Consider the following 18,939-nt stretch of genomic DNA (forward strand, 5'->3'; position numbering starts at 1 on the left):
TATTGAACACACCAGTTCTAATATCTGTATACTGTACACGTTACTGAACACACCAGTTCTAGTATCTGTATACTGTACACGTTACTGAACACATCAGTTCTACTATCTCTATACTGTACACGTTACTGAACTCAAAAATGTTAATGTCTGTAGATGGTACATGATACTGAACTGACCAATGCTGGTATCTGTATACTGTACACGTTGCTGAACTCACAAGTACTAGTATCTGTAGACTGTACACGTTACTGAACTCACCAATGCTAGTATCTGTATATTGTACACTTCACTGAACTCACCAATGCTGGTATCTGTATACTATAAACGTTGCTGAACTAACAAATACTAGTATCTGTATACTGTACACGTTACTGAACACACCAATTCTAGTATCTGTATACTGTACACGTTACTGAACACATCAATTCTAATATCTGTATACTGTACATGATACTGAACACACCAATTCTAGTGTCTGTAGACTGTACACGTTACTGAACACACCAGTTCTAATATCTGTATACTGTACACGTTACTGAACACACCAGTTCTAGTATGTGTATACTGTACACGTTACTGAACACATCAGTTCTAGTATCTGTAGACTGTACACGTCACTGAACACATCAGTTCTACTATCTGTAGACTGTACACGTTACTGAACACATCAGTTCTACTATCTGTAGACTGTACACGTTACTGAAAACACCAGTTCTAGTATCTGCAGACTGTACACGTTAGTGAACACATCAGTTCTAATATCTGTATTCTGTACATGATACTGAAATTATCAGTTCTAGTATCTGTATACTGTACACGTTACTGAACACACCAGTTCTAGTATCTGTAGACTGTACACGTTATTGAACACACCAGTTCTAATATCTGTATACTGTACACGTTACTGAACACACCAGTTCTAGTATCTGTATACTGTACACGTTACTGAACACACCAGTTCTAGTATCTGTATACTGTACATGTTACTGAACACATCAATTCTAGAATCTGTAGACTGCCACGTTACTGAACGCACCAGTTCTAGTATCTGTATACTGTACACGTTACTTAACACATCAGTTCTAGTATCTGCATACTGTACACGTTACTGAACACATCAGTTCTAGTATCTGTATACTGTACACGTTACTGAACACATCAGTTCTAGTATCTGTATACTGTACACGTTACTGAACACATCAATTCTAGAATCTGTAGACTGTACACGTTACTGAACACATCACTTCTAGTATCTGTATACTGTACACGTTACGGAACACACCAGTTCTAGTATCTGTAGACTGTACATGATACTGAAATAATCAGTTCTAATATCTGTATACTGTACACGTTAGTGAAGACACCAGTACTAGTATCTGTAGACTGTACACGTTACTGAACTCACCAATGCTGGTATCTGTAAACTGTACACGTTACTGAACTCACCAATGCTGGTATCTGTAGACTGTACACTTTACTGAACTCACCAATGCTAGTATCTGTATATTGTACACTTTACTGAACTCACCAATGGTAGTATCTGTAGATGGTACACGTTACTGAACTCACCAATGCTAGTATCTGTAGATGGTACATGATACTGAACACTCCAATGCTAGTATCTGTAGATGGTACATGATACTGAACTCACCAATGCTAGTATCTGTAGATGGTACATGATACTGAACTTACCAATGCTAATATCTGTATACTGTACACGTTACTGAACTCAAAAATGTCAGTGTCTCTAGATGGTACATGATACTGAACTTACCAATGTATATTGTACACTTTACTGAACTCACCAATGCTGGTATCTGTATACTGTACACGTTGCTGAACTCACAAGTACTAGTATCTGTAGACTGTACACGTTATTGAACACACCAGTTCTAGTATCTGTATACTGTACACGTTACTGAACACATCAGTTCTACTATCTGTATACTGTACATGTTACTGAACTCAAAAATGTTAGTGTCTGTAGATGTTACATGATACTGAACTGACCAATGCTGGTATCTGTATACTGTACACGTTGCTGAACTCATAAGTACTAGTATCTGTAGACTGTACACGTTACTGAACTCACCAATGCTGGTATCTGTACACTGTACACTTTACTGAACTTACCAATGCTAGTATCTGTATATTGTACACTTTACTGAACTCACCAATGTTGGTATCTGTATACTGTACACGTTGCTGAACTAACAAATACTAGTATCTGTATACTGTACACGTTACTGAACACACCAGTTCTAGTATCTGTATACTGTACACGTTACTGAACACATCAGTTCTAATATCTGTATACTGTACATGATACTGAAATAATCAGTTCTAATATCTGTATGCTGTACATTACTGAACACACCAGTTCTAGTATCTGTAGACTGTACACGTTACTGAACACACCAGTTCTAATATCTGTGTACTGTACACGTTACTGAACACACCAGTTCTAGTATCTGTATACTGTACACGTTACTGAACACATCAGTTCTAGTATCTGTATACTGTACACGTTACTGAACACACCAGTTCTAGTATCTGTAGACTGTACACGTTACTGAACGCACCAGTTCTAGTATCTGCAGACTGTACACGTTACTGAACACACCAGTTCTAATATCTGTATACTGTACACGTTACTGAACACCCCAGTTCTAGTATCTGTATACTGTACACGTTACTGATCACACCAGTTCTAATATCTGTATACTGTACATGTTACTGAACACACCAGTTCTACTATCTGTAGACTGTACATGTTACTGAACACATCAGTTCTAATATCTGTATACTGTACATGATACTGAAATAATCAGTTCTAATATCTGTATACTGTACACGTTACTGAACTCAAAAATGTTAGTGTCTGTAGATGGTACATGATACTGAACTCACCAATGCTGGTATCTGTAATCTGTACACGTTGCTTAACACATCAGTTCTAGTATCTGTATACTGTACGCGTTACTGAACTCACCAGTTCTAGTATCTGTAGACTGTACACGTTACTGAACACACCAGTTCTAATATCTGTATACTGTACACGTTACTGAACACCCCAGTTCTAGTATCTGTATACTGTACACGTTACTTAACACATCAGTTCTAGTATCTGCATACTGTACACGTTACTGAACACATCAGTTCTAGTATCTGTATACTGTACACGTTACTGAACACATCAGTTCTAGTATCTCTATACTGTACACGTTACTGAACACATAAATTCTAGAATCTGTAGACTGTACACGTTACTGAACACATCACTTCTAGTATCTGTATACTGTACACGTTACGGAACACACCAGTTCTAGTATCTGTAGACTGTACATGATACTGAAATAATCAGTTCTAATATCTGTATACTGTACACGTTAGTGAAGACACCAGTACTAGTATCTGTAGATGGTACACGTTACTGAACTCACCAATGCTAGTATCTGTAGATGGTACATGATACTGAACACTCCAATGCTAGTATCTGTAGATGGTACATGATACTGAACTCACCAATGCTAGTATCTGTAGATGGTACATGATACTGAACTTACCAATGCTAATATCTGTATACTGTACACGTTACTGAACTCAAAAATGTTAGTGTCTCTAGATGGTACATGATACTGAACTTACCAATGTATATTGTACACTTTACTGAACTCACCAATGCTGGTATCTGTATACTGTACACATTGCTGAACTCACAAGTACTAGTATCTGTAGACTGTACACGTTACTGAACACACCAGTTCCAGTATCTGTATACTGTACACGTTACTGAACACATCAGTTCTACTATCTGTATACTGTACATGTTACTGAACTCAAAAATGTTAGTGTCTGTAGATGGTACACGATACTGAACTGACCAATGCTGGTATCTGTATACTGTACACGTTGCTGAACTCATAAGTACTAGTATCTGTAGACTGTACACGTTACTGAACTCACCAATGCTGGTATCTGTACACTGTACACTTTACTGAACTTACCAATGCTAGTATCTGTATATTGTACACTTCACTGAACTCACCAATGTTGGTATCTGTATACTGTACACGTTGCTGAACTAACAAATACTAGTATCTGTATACTGTACACGTTACTGAACTCACCAGTTCTAGTATCTGTATACTGTACACGTTACTGAACACATCAATTCTAATATCTGTATACTGTACATGATACTGAACACACCAATTCTAGTGTCTGTATACTGTACACGTTACTTAACACATCAGTTCTAGTATCTGTATACTGTACACGTTACTGAACACATCAGTTCTAATATCTGTATACTGTACATGATACTGAAATAATCAGTTCTAATATCTGTATGCTGTACACGTTACTGAACACACCAGTTCTAGTATCTGTAGACTGTACACGTTACTGAACACACCAGTTCTAATATCTGTATACTGTACACGTTACTGAACACATCAGTTCTAGTATCTGTATACTGTACACGTTACTGAACACACCAGTTCTAGTATCTGTAGACTGTACACGTTACTGAACGCACCAGTTCTAGTATCTGCAGACTGTACACGTTACTGAACACACCAGTTCTAATATCTGTATACTGTACACGTTACTGAACACCCCAGTTCTAGTATCTGTATACTGTACACGTTACTGAACACACCAGTTCTAATATCTGTATACTGTACACGTTACTGAACACACCAGTTCTAGTATCTGTATACTGTACACGTTACTTAACACATCAGTTCTAGTATCTGTATACTGTACACGTTACTGAACACATCAGTTCTAATATCTGTATACTGTACATGATACTGAAATAATCAGTTCTAATATCTGTATGCTGTACACGTTACTGAACACACCAGTTCTAGTATCTGTAGACTGTACACGTTACTGAACACACCAGTTCTAATATCTGTATACTGTACACGTTACTGAACACACCAGTTCTAGTATCTGTATACTGTACACGTTACTGAACACATCAGTTCTAGTATCTGTATACTGTACACGTTACTGAACACACCAGTTCTAGTATCTGTAGACTGTACACGTTACTGAACGCACCAGTTCTAATATCTGTATACTGTACACGTTACTGAACACACCAGTTCTAGTATCTGTATACTGTACACGTTACTGAACACATCAGTTCTAGTATCTGTACACTGTACACGTTACTGAACACACCAGTTCTAGTGTCTGTAGACTGTACACGTTACTGAACACACCAGTTCTAGTATCTGCAGACTGTACACGTTACTGAACACATCACTTCTAGTATCTGTATACTGTACACGTTACTGAACACACCAGTTCTACTATCTGTAGACTGTACATGTTACTGAACACATCAGTTCTAATATCTGTATACTGTACATGATACTGAAATAATCAGTTCTAATATCTGTATACTGTACACGTTACTGAACTCAAAAATGTTAGTGTCTGTAGATTGTACATGATACTGAACTCACCAATGCTGGTATCTGTAAACTGTACACGTTGCTGAACTTACCAATGCTAGTATCTGTATATTGTACACTTTACTGAACTCACCAATGCTAGTATCTGTATACTATACACATTACTGTACTCATCAGTTCTATTATCTGTATACTGTACACGTTAATAAACTCACCAATGCTAGTATCTGTAGATGGTACATATTCCGACGCTCATAATCCACAGTATGAATGACTTTTATTTCGGCTTTACTTGTTCCACGTGGACCAAACACATATCTAATGGAGAACTTCTCCGAACCCTAGAAAATTTATGGAATAAATACCAAGCTTCAATTTAAACAAATATGAGCACACCTAGTGTGTTTATAAACTGAATTCAAACTCTTGTTTCAAACACAAATATTTGCATTAGAAACCAAATTTTTATTCGTGTTTTAATAGTTACATTTTTGCTTTAGTTTTACTAATGTCATTATATTAGTATTGTATTATAAAGTTAAATTAAACTGTTCCTCCACTGGACATGCACCCAGGAGTTTGCAAGACCTAATTTTTCAAATCAGCCAGGAATGTTTGTTTACTGGCTAAAACTTTTACTAAATCCAAACTGGACAAAAGAAAAAAGTAGGCGACTGCTGCACTCTTTGTGAAGTCCGAATCCAAGACTGGCCACAAAACAGATATCGACAATCAGTGAGTAAGTGTACTGATCTTGTACTGATAAAGGAACGTTAACACAAAGTGCATAGGTAAGGTACTTGTGGGAAATGTCAATGTGAATGCAAAGGTTTAGACCCAAAGGTCAAAACGGTACAAAAAACAGGTAGGAAACAGCCAAAGAGAATATTAAAGGCACGAATAAAAAAAATGATTGATTACGTCATTCCATTGGAGAATGAAGACGAAATACCTAGCAACACTTCTGATTTCATGACATTGAAGAAGTGATGCAAATCATACAAAAACTCAAATGTAAAAACACAGCATTTAAGGCGTTTTTGTTGTACTCAAAATATAGCGATGGTTATTCATCGAATCCACAGCGACATCAAACTTTTCAAATGAAGAAGCTCGATGGAAGGCATAAAGTTTCAGTGACAAGAACAATCGACTGTTTGCATTCTGCATGACAGTATTAAGGATTCTATAAACCATATTACTCTCATATTACATTTAAAGAAGTGAAAGGGAGTCTGAAGATTGGAGAACAAGCTTTTGAATCGGCTAGATGGCACTTTCGTAGACTCAAGTGTACTCTAGAACCTAGAGTACGATCGGGCCAGCATTATTGTAAACGAGATGCAATGAAAGCGGTAGAGTTGATCACCATTGATCGAGGTGGTTAGAATAATCCCACTGACACCAAGGTCAAGGCCTTCGTATCTACTCTGAACACAAACAACAAACTATGCTTGATCTTGGCCAAGAGGTCGAAAGGGTAAGTCAACAACACAACAACAGACGTATATCTTCTAAGTTTATTACTGTGTACTATGGGAGTCAAAACCTTGATACAGAGTTCTGGAATGACGGTATATATCATGGTCTGCCAAATCCTGGATGTCGTGGTCTGCCAAATCCTGGATGTCATGGTATGCCAAATCCTGGATGTCGTGGTCTGCCAAATCCTGGATGTCGTGGTATGCCAAATCCTGGATGTCGTGGTCTGCCAAATCCTGGATGTCATGGTATGCCAAATCCTGGATGTCGTGATCTGCCAAATCCTGGATGTTATGATCTGCCAAATCCTGGATGTCTCACCGTTGAAATAATATTTCCAGCATTTATGATTTTATGAAAGATTTCACAATAACGTTGTAATAATTGCATAACGTTGTAACAGTTGTATAACGTTGTAACAATTGTATAACTTTGTAACAGTTGTAAAATCAGTCGATGGACATATCCTAAAAATCTTACACCGATAGCAATGTTGAGAGGATGTAATTATTTGTTCATCTTTATTTTTTTATCACAAAAATCTGTTAAATTTCAAAATATGATAGGTAAGAGAAAAGAACTTACGTGAATCTCAAACTGCACTGGAAGATTACTTTTGTCTTTGTCTCTGGCTACCACGTAACCAACAGTGGTATTCTGGACAGTATTCTTAATAAAACCAAACATTAATTTACCAAGAGTGATATTCTATGGAATTCTATAAAAGAAAACATCACGTAACAAACTGTAACTTTCAGGGTAATTTATTGTCAAAACACATCACGTAACAAAGATGGCATTACGAACATTATTCTGTATAAAACAAAACATCACGTAACCAACTGTAGCCCTCTGGGTAATTTTCTTTGTTAAAAAACATCACGTAACAGCTATGTCAGTATGGACATTATTCGGTATAAAACAAAACATCACGTAATCAAATGTAGCTTTCTGGGTAATTTTCTTTGTTAAAAAACATCACGTAACAACTATGGCATTACAGACATTATTCTGTATAAAACAAAACATCACATAACCAACTGTAGCCTTTCTGAAAGATATTCTTTACAAAGTAAAACATTACCTAATATTAGAAACATTCATAAAATAAATATATGTAAGAAAGAAACACAAAGGTAAAAACTAAATGTTTTAGCAATATTAAGTAATTCACTTGTGTTAATAATAACTTGCAAAAATTATTAATATTCTACATATAGAATAAATCAAAATATCTTATCAGAAATTGTACAAAATCTTAAAACTTCATTCGAGATGTACCAGATCCATTTTAAAAATATTGAAACACTGTGTCCAATAATTCTCTTGTATAGAATAAGTGTTTGTATGTGTGTGTTTTCTTACAGTAAAACCACATCGAGCTATCTGCTGAGCCCACCGAAGGGAATCGAACCCTGTACAGAATAATGTGCCTGAGACATATTAGTAATATAGTCACATTCCAGAAAAATGAAACATGTTAAATGACGAGACATGATTCCATAAATTTAACCACCATGCTGTGTCAGATTATTTAATTTGAATATAGAAACGTACCTCAGATAGGTTAATAACAGGGTCGTATTCCAAAAAGGGCGACAACACTTCGGTAGCATCAGTGATGAAGATGGTGGACTCATCCTCGGTTGTCTAGGCAACAGATAAATAAAAGTAGTATTTATACATTCATCATTCCAATACAAAATAATATTTTCGTCTGTTTCCACAAATTTCGTAACAAAACCTTTTTTTCGTTTATTTAGAATTTGAATATTACAATATATTGTATTTATCCAAATGACTTATATTGTACATTTTAGAATTACGTATAAAATTTCACCAAGTTTAAGAGAAACAATCAGTCAGTATAAGCAAGGAAACTACTAGTATAAAGTTGTTGATTTTTACTACAAATAGCCTATTTGAATAATTCTACGGCGGAAAATCGAATCCCAAATTTTAATATTGAAGAGTGAAGAGTTAATAATCATTCATTAGGGGACAGCTATTCTTTCCACAATAGGTAAAATCATATTGTTGTAGTTTAATTTTACTCCAAAATTGGTATTGTAACTCTTAAATGAATTCTTCTAATCACATACAATAATGCACGATATCTTATTTCTTGTGAGATAAGTTTAATAAATTAATATCGTACTAATTAACGTGTTTATTTTAATTTCACGCAAAGCTACATGAGGGCTATCTACGTTATTCGTCCCTAATTTAGCAGTAAAACACAAACTGGAAGGCAGCTAGCCATCACCTCCCACTCTTCTAAACAGATTCGTGTCAATTATTGTGAGATAATTTTAATGTTCTAAAGGGATTCGTGTCAATTATTGTGAGATAATTTTACTGTTCTAAATGGATATCGTACTTTACTGTGAGATAATTTTAATGTTCTAAAGGGATATCGTATTAATTATTTTGTGATAATCTTACTGTTCTAAATGAATATTACATTACGTATTCTGAGATAATCTTACTCATCTAAACAGATGAAGATATCGTAATAATTATTGTATGGTATAAATATAACAAACTATTATCTTACCTCAGCGGGTTCGAAACCCCGTCACACCAAACATGCTCGCCCTTTCAGTCGTGGGGGCGTTATAATGTGACAGTCAATCCCACTATTCGTTGGTAAAAGAGTAACCCAAGAGTTGTTGGTGGTTGGTGATGACTAGCTGCCTTCCCTCTAGCCTTACACCACTAAATTAGGGACGGGTAGTGCAAATAACCCTCATGTAGCTTTGCGCGAAATTCAAACTAAACCATACCAAATCTTACCTCAATGCCATCCGTAACATAAACTGTAAACCTGTACTCCATTTCCTGTAAAATACAAAATGGAAATCGATATAGGTGGATAAGTGCCTAACTCCACTGCAGATGTTTTAAAACACTTTCCAGCCTTTTAATTGTGAATATGCACGCGTTAACCCTCAGCTATTATTAAACACAGGTAAAAAAAACATTATGTATGTTAAACAAACTGGATGGCAACAGTCAGAAATATATATCTTCAAACTGCAGTAATATAAGTTAAGTATGCGTTTTACAGAATAATGTTAAATTTTAATACTGAAAGTCATGTAGATATGAATTACGCATTACTGTATCATCCATATATTCTTGTTTATATTCCATTTCACATTACCATCCTTGCATCATTTTACATTTATTAAATGTTTTAACGTTTTTTCTTCTGATTGGTAGTTATTATATTCTACGAATGCGTGTAGTAAAATTTAATATTACGTGTATCTTCTCGTTCACTACATACGTAACTTAGATGTTGGCTTCCTAAGGACACAGATTGAAGAGAGAACAAAAGTACTCTGAAAGTTAGAGTAATATAGAGTTCACCTATTATTGGTTAGTAATTACTGTTTCACCCTGTTGTTAAACTTTTTAAAGAAACACTATATTTCTGTAAAGCTAACCTCAAGGGGTAATTATAACTTCGTTTATACTAGAAGTATTATCACTTTTTTCAAAAAATTATTATTAGCTGTTACGGCTATAACAAAGTGCACTACCTAGAAACAAATAGAGTGGATTTAGGTTTAAACTGACATTAATGATAAAGTTAGAGAAACTAAAATAAGAAAGATTAATAATTGGATGGTCTGGTATCTTATCAATGATATCATGTATTGTTTATAGAGCAACAAGTGAATATAAGCGGTAATTATCTTTTAAAATAAAATTATATGTTATTGTTGAATGTTTTGTGTGTATATTTGTAATATGCCTATTGAATAGCTTGGCCGTCCTTACATATATAGTCTATTGACGCTGAAATATCTCACACAAAGTGCAAGAACTGATGTCCATTCATTGAAGAGGTCGCCTGAATAAATGGTAGTAATTTTGCGATCAACGCCGTATCATGGCAGTACGTTCAACATATCTCATCTACATCAGTTAATAAGAACGTACTTTCTTATATGTGTGTCGTATGGCTACAACACATCGTGTTGTATTAACAGAAAAGACAGTTTAGCGATTTTCTACTTTCTTTATCTCGGACTGTGGTAACCCAAACTGACACATATCTTCAGTTAGTGTGTTCTGCTGTACTATTACGTCACATACTAAATTTCAAGACAAACCATAAAGAAATGCTTCAGATACAACATCTCGAAGTTTGATTGAGTTTTTCATATTTTTTTCTTTTTCGCACCAAAATTACAGGAACTTTATTTGATATAAAACATATTTAACTTTTGTAGATTGTTATTCAAATTTCGTACACTTTATAACCTACAATTGTCAGCCTATTTGGTATACGTAAATCTTTGTGCACACCTACACCAAAACACGCAAGCTATCGATCTAACACTTTTACTACAGCTGACAAAATATTTCAATACTGTTTCGGCCAAGCAAGCTAAATTAACATTTTCTAGCTCAAGTTACCAAGAGAATAATATCAGCGAACGACTATTATTGATTATTCATTGTAAACTTGTCAACAAAAATGTACTAAATATTATGAAATTATCCTAATTAAAAGTGTTTAGCGTCAGTTATATTAATTTAAGTAATTAACATAAATAATCATATGTGAGTACCGCTTTATGACAAGAAACTATTAAACTAAATTCTATGGTGTTCCTATAAAAAGTTATGAACATTATTTTAGAGAGGGAAAACTACCACCATATATTTGAAAGAATCTGGTTGGTTCTGTATAAGGTATAGCTAGTTCTCTTATATTTGAAATAATCTGGTTGGTTCTGTATAAGGTATAGTTAGTTCTCTTATATTTGAAAGAATCTGGTTGGTTCTGTATAAGGTATAGTTAGTTCTCTTATATTTGAAAGAATCTGGTTGGTTCTGTATAAGGTATAGTTAGTTCTCTTATATTTGAAAGAATCTGGTTGGTTCTGTATAAGGTATAGTTAGTTCTCTTATATTTGAAATAATCTGGTTGGTTATGTATAAGGTATAGTTAGTTCTCTTATATTTGAAAGAATCTGGTTGGTTATGTATAAGGTATAGGTCTCTTCCGATTAATAGGTTTGCGATTCTACAATTAATGTGGGTTACATTCGAGTATTATTTTCTTACTTGTAAAATGTATCTGAGAACGGCTTACTTGCTGTACTTTGCCAGTGTGTATTGACCTAAAGTCACGATATCTAGTTAAAACCACCTTAAGTGTGAAAAAAGGCCAAAGAAGAGATAGATCGTACGAATGAAAGAAATGAAATCAAAACTGGTAGGTACTCCTGTAGCACTGGTAACAATTTTACTCAAATATACATTAATTATGATTACGTCTAGGATCCTGTATACAAAATCAATATTGTGTCATATTATCAATTTCTCTATTTAACACCACGTTAATTACTTTCTATCTCTAATTTCACATTTCTTATAACTATTATCACATCTAAGTTATTTATATATTGTACCCACCTTTTTTGGGTCAAACTGAACCTGACATCAACAGCTCTAGGTTATGACTGGCTGGTTCTCAAGACCAACTTACACTGAGCATAGTTTACGTGACGTCATTATCCGTGCCTTTATATATCATTACACTTAATCCTTCATTAGAGTTTTGGGTCTCGTTTGAAAACTATTATTAATTGGTAAATTAAGCAGCGTATGTTTTGTCACCCATCATCATGCCCAAGATGAACAAAAATGATACTTAGCTGATTATTGAATGAAAAATTACTGTGAAATCCTTATTAATACTATAAGTGTAACTACCAGACTGGCCGCCATTTTGTATGAAAAATTACTGTGAAATCCTTATTACTACTATAAGTGTAACTACCAGACTGACCACCATTTTGTATTTCATTACTTTAATTCGAACGCTCAATCTTTTTTTATTCCACAACTTTTCCCCACACCAAAGTGTCATCATGAAGAACAAAATGTTTCAGTTAGATCTTTTAGTAACATCCTTCTTCTTACATAGAGATCTCATCTAATCGAACAACAAATCTGTACAGAAAGTTTGTTATCTAAGCGCAAAACAATACAATAAGTTACCTGCGCTCTGTCCACCACGGGTAATCAAACCTAAGTTTTCAGTGTTTTAAGTATGTAATGAGACCCCAATGGTGGCGTATTCAGGTAGGGGATAGAGGGAGCCCATGGTCTTAATAGGGGTGCATTGATAATTTTATTCTATGCAAAATTAGATGGGGTGTAGGGCTCACAAAAGTTAGTAGCCCCTACCCACACACAACAAATCCACCACTGAACCCAAAAGTTTGTTCTAAGTCCGGAACAGATTTTCTTGTCTCCAGGTGAGACAGTTATAAGTCTACGGATTTACAAAGCTATATTCAAGGGTTCGAATCTGATCAGTGGACACAGCAGACAGCCCGATGTAGCTTTGTTGTAAAAAAATACACAGATTTTGTTTGTTGTAGACCTACTCTGTAAATAAATATTCCTCAAAAGCTTCTGAGAGAGACTTAGGAAATAGTTATTATTTAAAGGAGTTATTAGAACAATATCTTTACTGTTTGTTTGTTTGTTTGTTGTTGGGTTTTTTCGTTTTTTAATGAGATTTATTCTTTCTGGTTATTTTTCCCTGATTTTATTATTATTATTGATTTATTAACATTTATGATAAACAGTTTATTAATATTGATATAACGTCCTAGCCAGGCACTTGTTCATTAATTGTGTTTTTGTTGTTGAACCCTGATCGTAGCGTCGTGTTAATTATAGATCGCTACAAGATTGTTGCCATGGCAGTGTACATGATTGAAATATATATGTAAAAACGGCTGGTTTGGGTTGAGAAAATTTTTATGTAGAGGAGCAAACAACGATTGACGATGACCGAAGAAGGTCGAAACGTTGTTCGCTCCTCTACATAAAAAATTTTCTCAACCCAAACTTCCGTTTTAATATATATTCTCGAAGTGGGTTTTCTCGTCATTACTGATTAGTGTACATGATTGGACTGTAGCCACATTAAAACTATTCACTGGGCTTGAGCAAGATCGTTGACTCGGTAATTTTCGTAACTGACCGGTTTTTCTCGTAAGTCTAAAAGCCGGAGAAATAGCAACACGAACACGTAATATCATTCATAATGTTGATTTGGCACCAAGTATGATATGGGCAACAAAGTATAGTTTATATTAAGTGCCTCGCTGTAGCGTTGGAGACTTTGAGCTTTTAAACTACTGGGATTTTCATATTTCTGTTATAAGCAACTAGAAGCTATAACTTCAATAAAAGAAGTTTCAAGTTACCGTGGGTCTTTTACGTAGAATGACGTTCGCTTCGGTAAAGCTAGCGGATCTAACCTCCAAAAGTTCATCAGCTCCTGACCCACGAACACCAAAGGTCAACACGTCAGGAATGTCAAAGTCATGGCCTTTCAAACGGTATATAATACTTCCTATGACAAATACACGAATTTCTTCACATCAGACTACAAAACTTGAAAGAGACAAATAAGAATTTGTAACGTCAGACTACTAAACCTTGAGTAAGATAAATAACAAGAATTTCCTAACATCAGACTACTAAACCTTAAGATAAATAACAAAAATTTCCTAACATTAGACTATAAAACCTTAAGTAAAACAAATAACAAGTTTCCTAACATCAGACTACTAAACCTTGAGTAAGATAAATAAAAAATTATACTTTTCTTGGCAAAAGGAACGAACTTTTTTTTGTATGTGTCTGTGTATTTATATACTTTGGTCTCCTTTCATAGTTCTTAGGCCTAAAACTGTGAAATCTCACCATCTCTCTGTTCTGTTTTTGTATATTAAGAAACCGCTACTTTTAATCATTTTAAAAACTAAAACAAAATTAAAACAAACAATTCGACAAAAGTAGAAGTTAAGGGTAATTTTTGGCTACAAAAAATTTCTACTATCATGCTACTTTTAACATCTTTAAAGGTTATTAGGGTTAACTACCATACCCATTACCTTTTCCAGACGGCGAACTAGTACATTTTGGGGCTTTGTGTGCAAATCCTATTTGCACTTCCACACACTTTGTTTTACTTTATCTATGTTCCTCTGAGTATGTCTTGACATGCTCAATGCTTTTTGAAAGTTACTACCTCAGATATGTTCTTTAATAATTATACCTTTCATACTTCTTGACAAAAGAAATAATCTTTAATTTTCTTGTTTCGCGTATGTCAGTAGCATTATAATAAAGTTATTATAATTACAAAAGGGACAGAAATACACACAAGATATTTTAAGTAATAAGAATTTCAAAACATCAGACTATAATAATTTTACTTATTTGTGCTGAAGTTAGAGAGGTACGTACTTATACTTTTATTGATGTGACCAAATGTTGATGTTGTTATCTTTTAAAAATTAAGCAGTTTTTTTTGAAACTTCATAAATGTTTCGTTTTTAATAACGGATTTTCCATAATTCAACTACATAGATTTCGAAAATATATTTTTTTCTATCACTCAAGAATTTCCTTTACAAATTGGAAAGAAAAACCCTCTTAACTAGATCAAATTATTATTTAGTTTATCACAATGAACACTTTTTTATGGTTATGTTTGGGTTCTAGAACGGTCTGTGAGACTCTCACGTCGCGATTGATCTAAAGAAATCTACAGTCAGTGATTGTTCACATTTTAAGCACAACAAAATGTGACCCGATTTAATGAAAATTACTCACTTGTGTAAAAGTAGATGTACTACATTTTGAGAATAACCTCTACGTGATGGAGAAAATAAATATCATTTTTCGATTTCAGGGTACGAGAATTACTGTAGAACGTGTAAACATTTCCAGACAATAAAACCATCGTGCCCTGTGTAATCAGAGTCTAGAAAAACTGAAAACAGAAGAGGAAAGAGAGATAGAACAAACAATTATTAACCCTTAAACAATGGGAATGTTGTAGGTAGCAGCATCAATTAATGAAGGCCGCCGTTCAAGGGTTGACTAATAATTTGGAGCGACAGATACTTTGTAGTTTTTACAACCAGTCAACAATTGTTCATTGTTATATGAAATATGCAAAATGTAAAGATAAATAAAATATTATCACATTAAATTATGGAAGCCTTACCCACTTTTGTCTCTCTGGGAAGCTTCAACACACGCATGTTGTGTGACACTTCAATATTTGGAGCATTTCCTAGAAAAATAAGAGATTACAACAATGTTGTTGTTTTTTAAGTGTGATTTTAGTTTCTCATAGAGTGTGATTAATGAGAAATGCTCCGTAAAAAAGCGAAAATAAAATAGGAAAAGTGAACAGTAATTACAACCCTTTATATTTTTGAGCTATACTACAAGAATCAACATTACACTCAGAATCTTGAAACGTTATTTATGTGCATGTCGTTAACCCTAATGTAATTAAAACTCAAAGCAAGCCTAATTTATACTGAAGCTATTTATAAAATCATTTAAATACGGTTCGGTTCGCTGAGCTTGGAGACTCTTCCTATCAATAACAGTTTAAAGAAGTAATAAAATAAGTGAAGATTATGTCCAGCAAAAAAAGTCGTGTAAATTGATCAAGATAGAGATTTATGACACCCACTAACACCCAGACTTTATGTAAATATTCCAGTTTAAATATATTTATACCAGAAGTTATACAAGTACAGCAGTTTAATGAATTTCTATAACTGTAAGAAATGGCTCTGCTATAATAAATGCTGTAATATTATATAAGGTACTTCAAAAAATAAATCATAGTCAATAACTATCAACACACACAAGTAAATAAACTTACAACGTGAAACAAACCTGCACAAGTCCTATATCGGTGTTAACTTAATAACTACCATCGTTAAGATTGTGATCTATATAAATTTAAACATATAAATGTTTAATATATTTGGCCAAAATCTTAAGGCTAATGAACATAAAGAAAAAATATGCATTTTGTGTTGTTTGTGTTGCTTCGAAAGATGAAAATAAGAAAAGGGAGAATAAAAATAAAAAACTTTTTAGTATTTACTAGAGAACATGTGAACACTATGAAATTAGCTCAAATATTAGCTGGTCAAAAGTTTAAGACCATACTGAAGCGAAGCGTTAATCGGTAAACACGTAACGAAATTTAGTCATTTGTGTTCAAGCATTGCGTTGTCAACATCTCCTACTGACATCTCCTGTGTTACATTGAGTAAAAACATGGCAAAGGCTAAAAAGTTGAAAGAGTTTGAACTTGGCAGAATTGTCGAGCTGCAAAAGCAAGGTCTCTCTCAACGTGTCATCTCTGGTGAAATTGGGCGATGTAAAACTGCTGTTGCAAATTTCTTAAAAGACCCTAAGGGATACGGAACGAGAATTTCAAGTGGTCGGCCCAAGAAAATTTTGCCGGCGTTGAGCAGGAGGATTCGATGGGTTGTCCGGCAAGACACCAGCCGATAGTCGAACCAGATTAAGGCCCTTACGGATGCAGAATGCAGCTCAAGAACAATAAGATGGCATCTACGAGAAAAACGCTTTAAAAATCGTAAACCTCTTCAAAAGCCACACCTCCTTCCACACCACGAAACAGCTCGGTTAAACTTTGCTGAGAAGCACCAAACATGGAACGTAGAAACGTAAATCAATGTTTTGTTCTCTGATGAGAAAAAAAAAATAACCAGGATGAACCAAATGGCTTCCAACGTTACTGGCACGCTAAAGATATCCCATCGGAAATATTTTCTACACGACACAGTGGAGGAGGTTCCATCATGATCTGGGGTGCTTTCTCCTTCCATGGAACAATGGCGCTTCAGGTTATACAGGGGCGTCAAACAGCAGCTGGCTACATTGGCATGTTGGAGAGAGCATCCTTTATTGAAGACGCTCGCTTGTGTGGAAATGACTGGATTTTTCAGTAGGACAATGCTGCAATCCACAATGCCCGTAGGACAAAGGACTTTTCATGGCAAATAACGTGATTCTTTTGGACCATCCAGCGTGTTCGCCCGAACTGAACCCCATTTAAATTGTTTGGGGGCGGATGGCAAGGGAAGTTATACAAATGAACGTCAGTTCCAAACAGTGCATGATCTTCGTGAAGCCATCTTCACCACTTGGAATAACGTTCCAGCCAGCCTTCTGTGAACGCTTATGTCGACCATGCAAAAGCGAATGTTTGCAGTTATTCGCAGTAACGGCCGTGCAACTCATTACTGAGACCTCTTGTCGGGCATTTTCTACCCTGTTTAGGACTTGTTTTTGGTATGGTCTTAAACTTTTGACCAACTAGTATTTAGGCTAATTTCATAGTGTTCACATTTTCCCTATTAAATGATAAAAAAAATTATTTTTATTTCCCTTTTCTTATTTTCATCTTTCGATGCTCTACTCAAATAAGTGGTTGAGTCTAACAACGCAAAATCCATATTTTTTTCTTTATGTTCATTGGTCTCAAGATTTTGGCCAGCACTGTATACTCTTAGAATGAATAAGGTTATAATACAAGAAGGTTGCTAGAGCGTCTAAAGTTTCAGTAAGACATTTAATAGAAACTTAAGTATAATAAGTTGTTTTTACCTTCTATTATTTCACTCTGTAGAAATAACGTTAAAATTGTCCATATCCAAATCTTCTCCATTTTCTTTCATGAGTTAGATGTTTTACTTTCATATGGTCCTGAAAAATAACCAGTTGTTAACTAAGGTTTCTATAATTAAATATATAGCATCTCATGTTCTGTAATCATTCTTGTATTCATTCTAACAACTAGATCATAAGTACCGATTAATTTGACTACACGTATCTAAATAATTGGATCTTTGTATTTAGAAGTGTTAATATTATGTTATGGTATCTTATTACTATTTTTCAAGATGTGCCTGGAGCAGAATCATTCTCCAGAGATGTAACAACGTAAACATATTTTTGAAATGTGTATTTTATTTACATATGCAAAGATGACTGTTAAGTTTTATATGCTTGCTTTGACTTACAAATGCAGAAACCGTTATTAGTATGCAAGACAATAGTTAAAAGTCATGATTTTTCTATCTTTCAAACAAGTGTAATAGAAAGTGCTCATGTAGCAGGAACGTTGATATTT

General features: G+C 34.5%; 1 protein-coding gene across 1 annotated transcript in view; it reads right to left on the bottom strand.

Annotated features, from left to right (window-relative positions):
- The window catches only part of LOC143235785 (cadherin-86C-like), a gene marked incomplete at its 3' end in the record, with an annotated part of 51,042 nt that extends 32,530 nt beyond the window's left edge, over window positions 1-18,512 (bottom strand). The window contains 7 exon segments of the mRNA XM_076473986.1: window positions 5,648-5,773; window positions 7,500-7,583; window positions 8,472-8,564; window positions 9,711-9,755; window positions 14,162-14,310; window positions 15,976-16,044; window positions 18,414-18,512. Of these exon segments, the coding sequence (XP_076330101.1) occupies window positions 5,648-5,773; window positions 7,500-7,583; window positions 8,472-8,564; window positions 9,711-9,755; window positions 14,162-14,310; window positions 15,976-16,044; window positions 18,414-18,474 (627 nt within the window).
- Between the last annotated feature and the right edge of the window lie 427 nt (window positions 18,513-18,939).

Source organism: Tachypleus tridentatus, chromosome 12, assembly GCF_004210375.1.
Source record: "Tachypleus tridentatus isolate NWPU-2018 chromosome 12, ASM421037v1, whole genome shotgun sequence".
NCBI classification, from domain to species: Eukaryota; Metazoa; Arthropoda; class Merostomata; order Xiphosura; family Limulidae; genus Tachypleus; species Tachypleus tridentatus.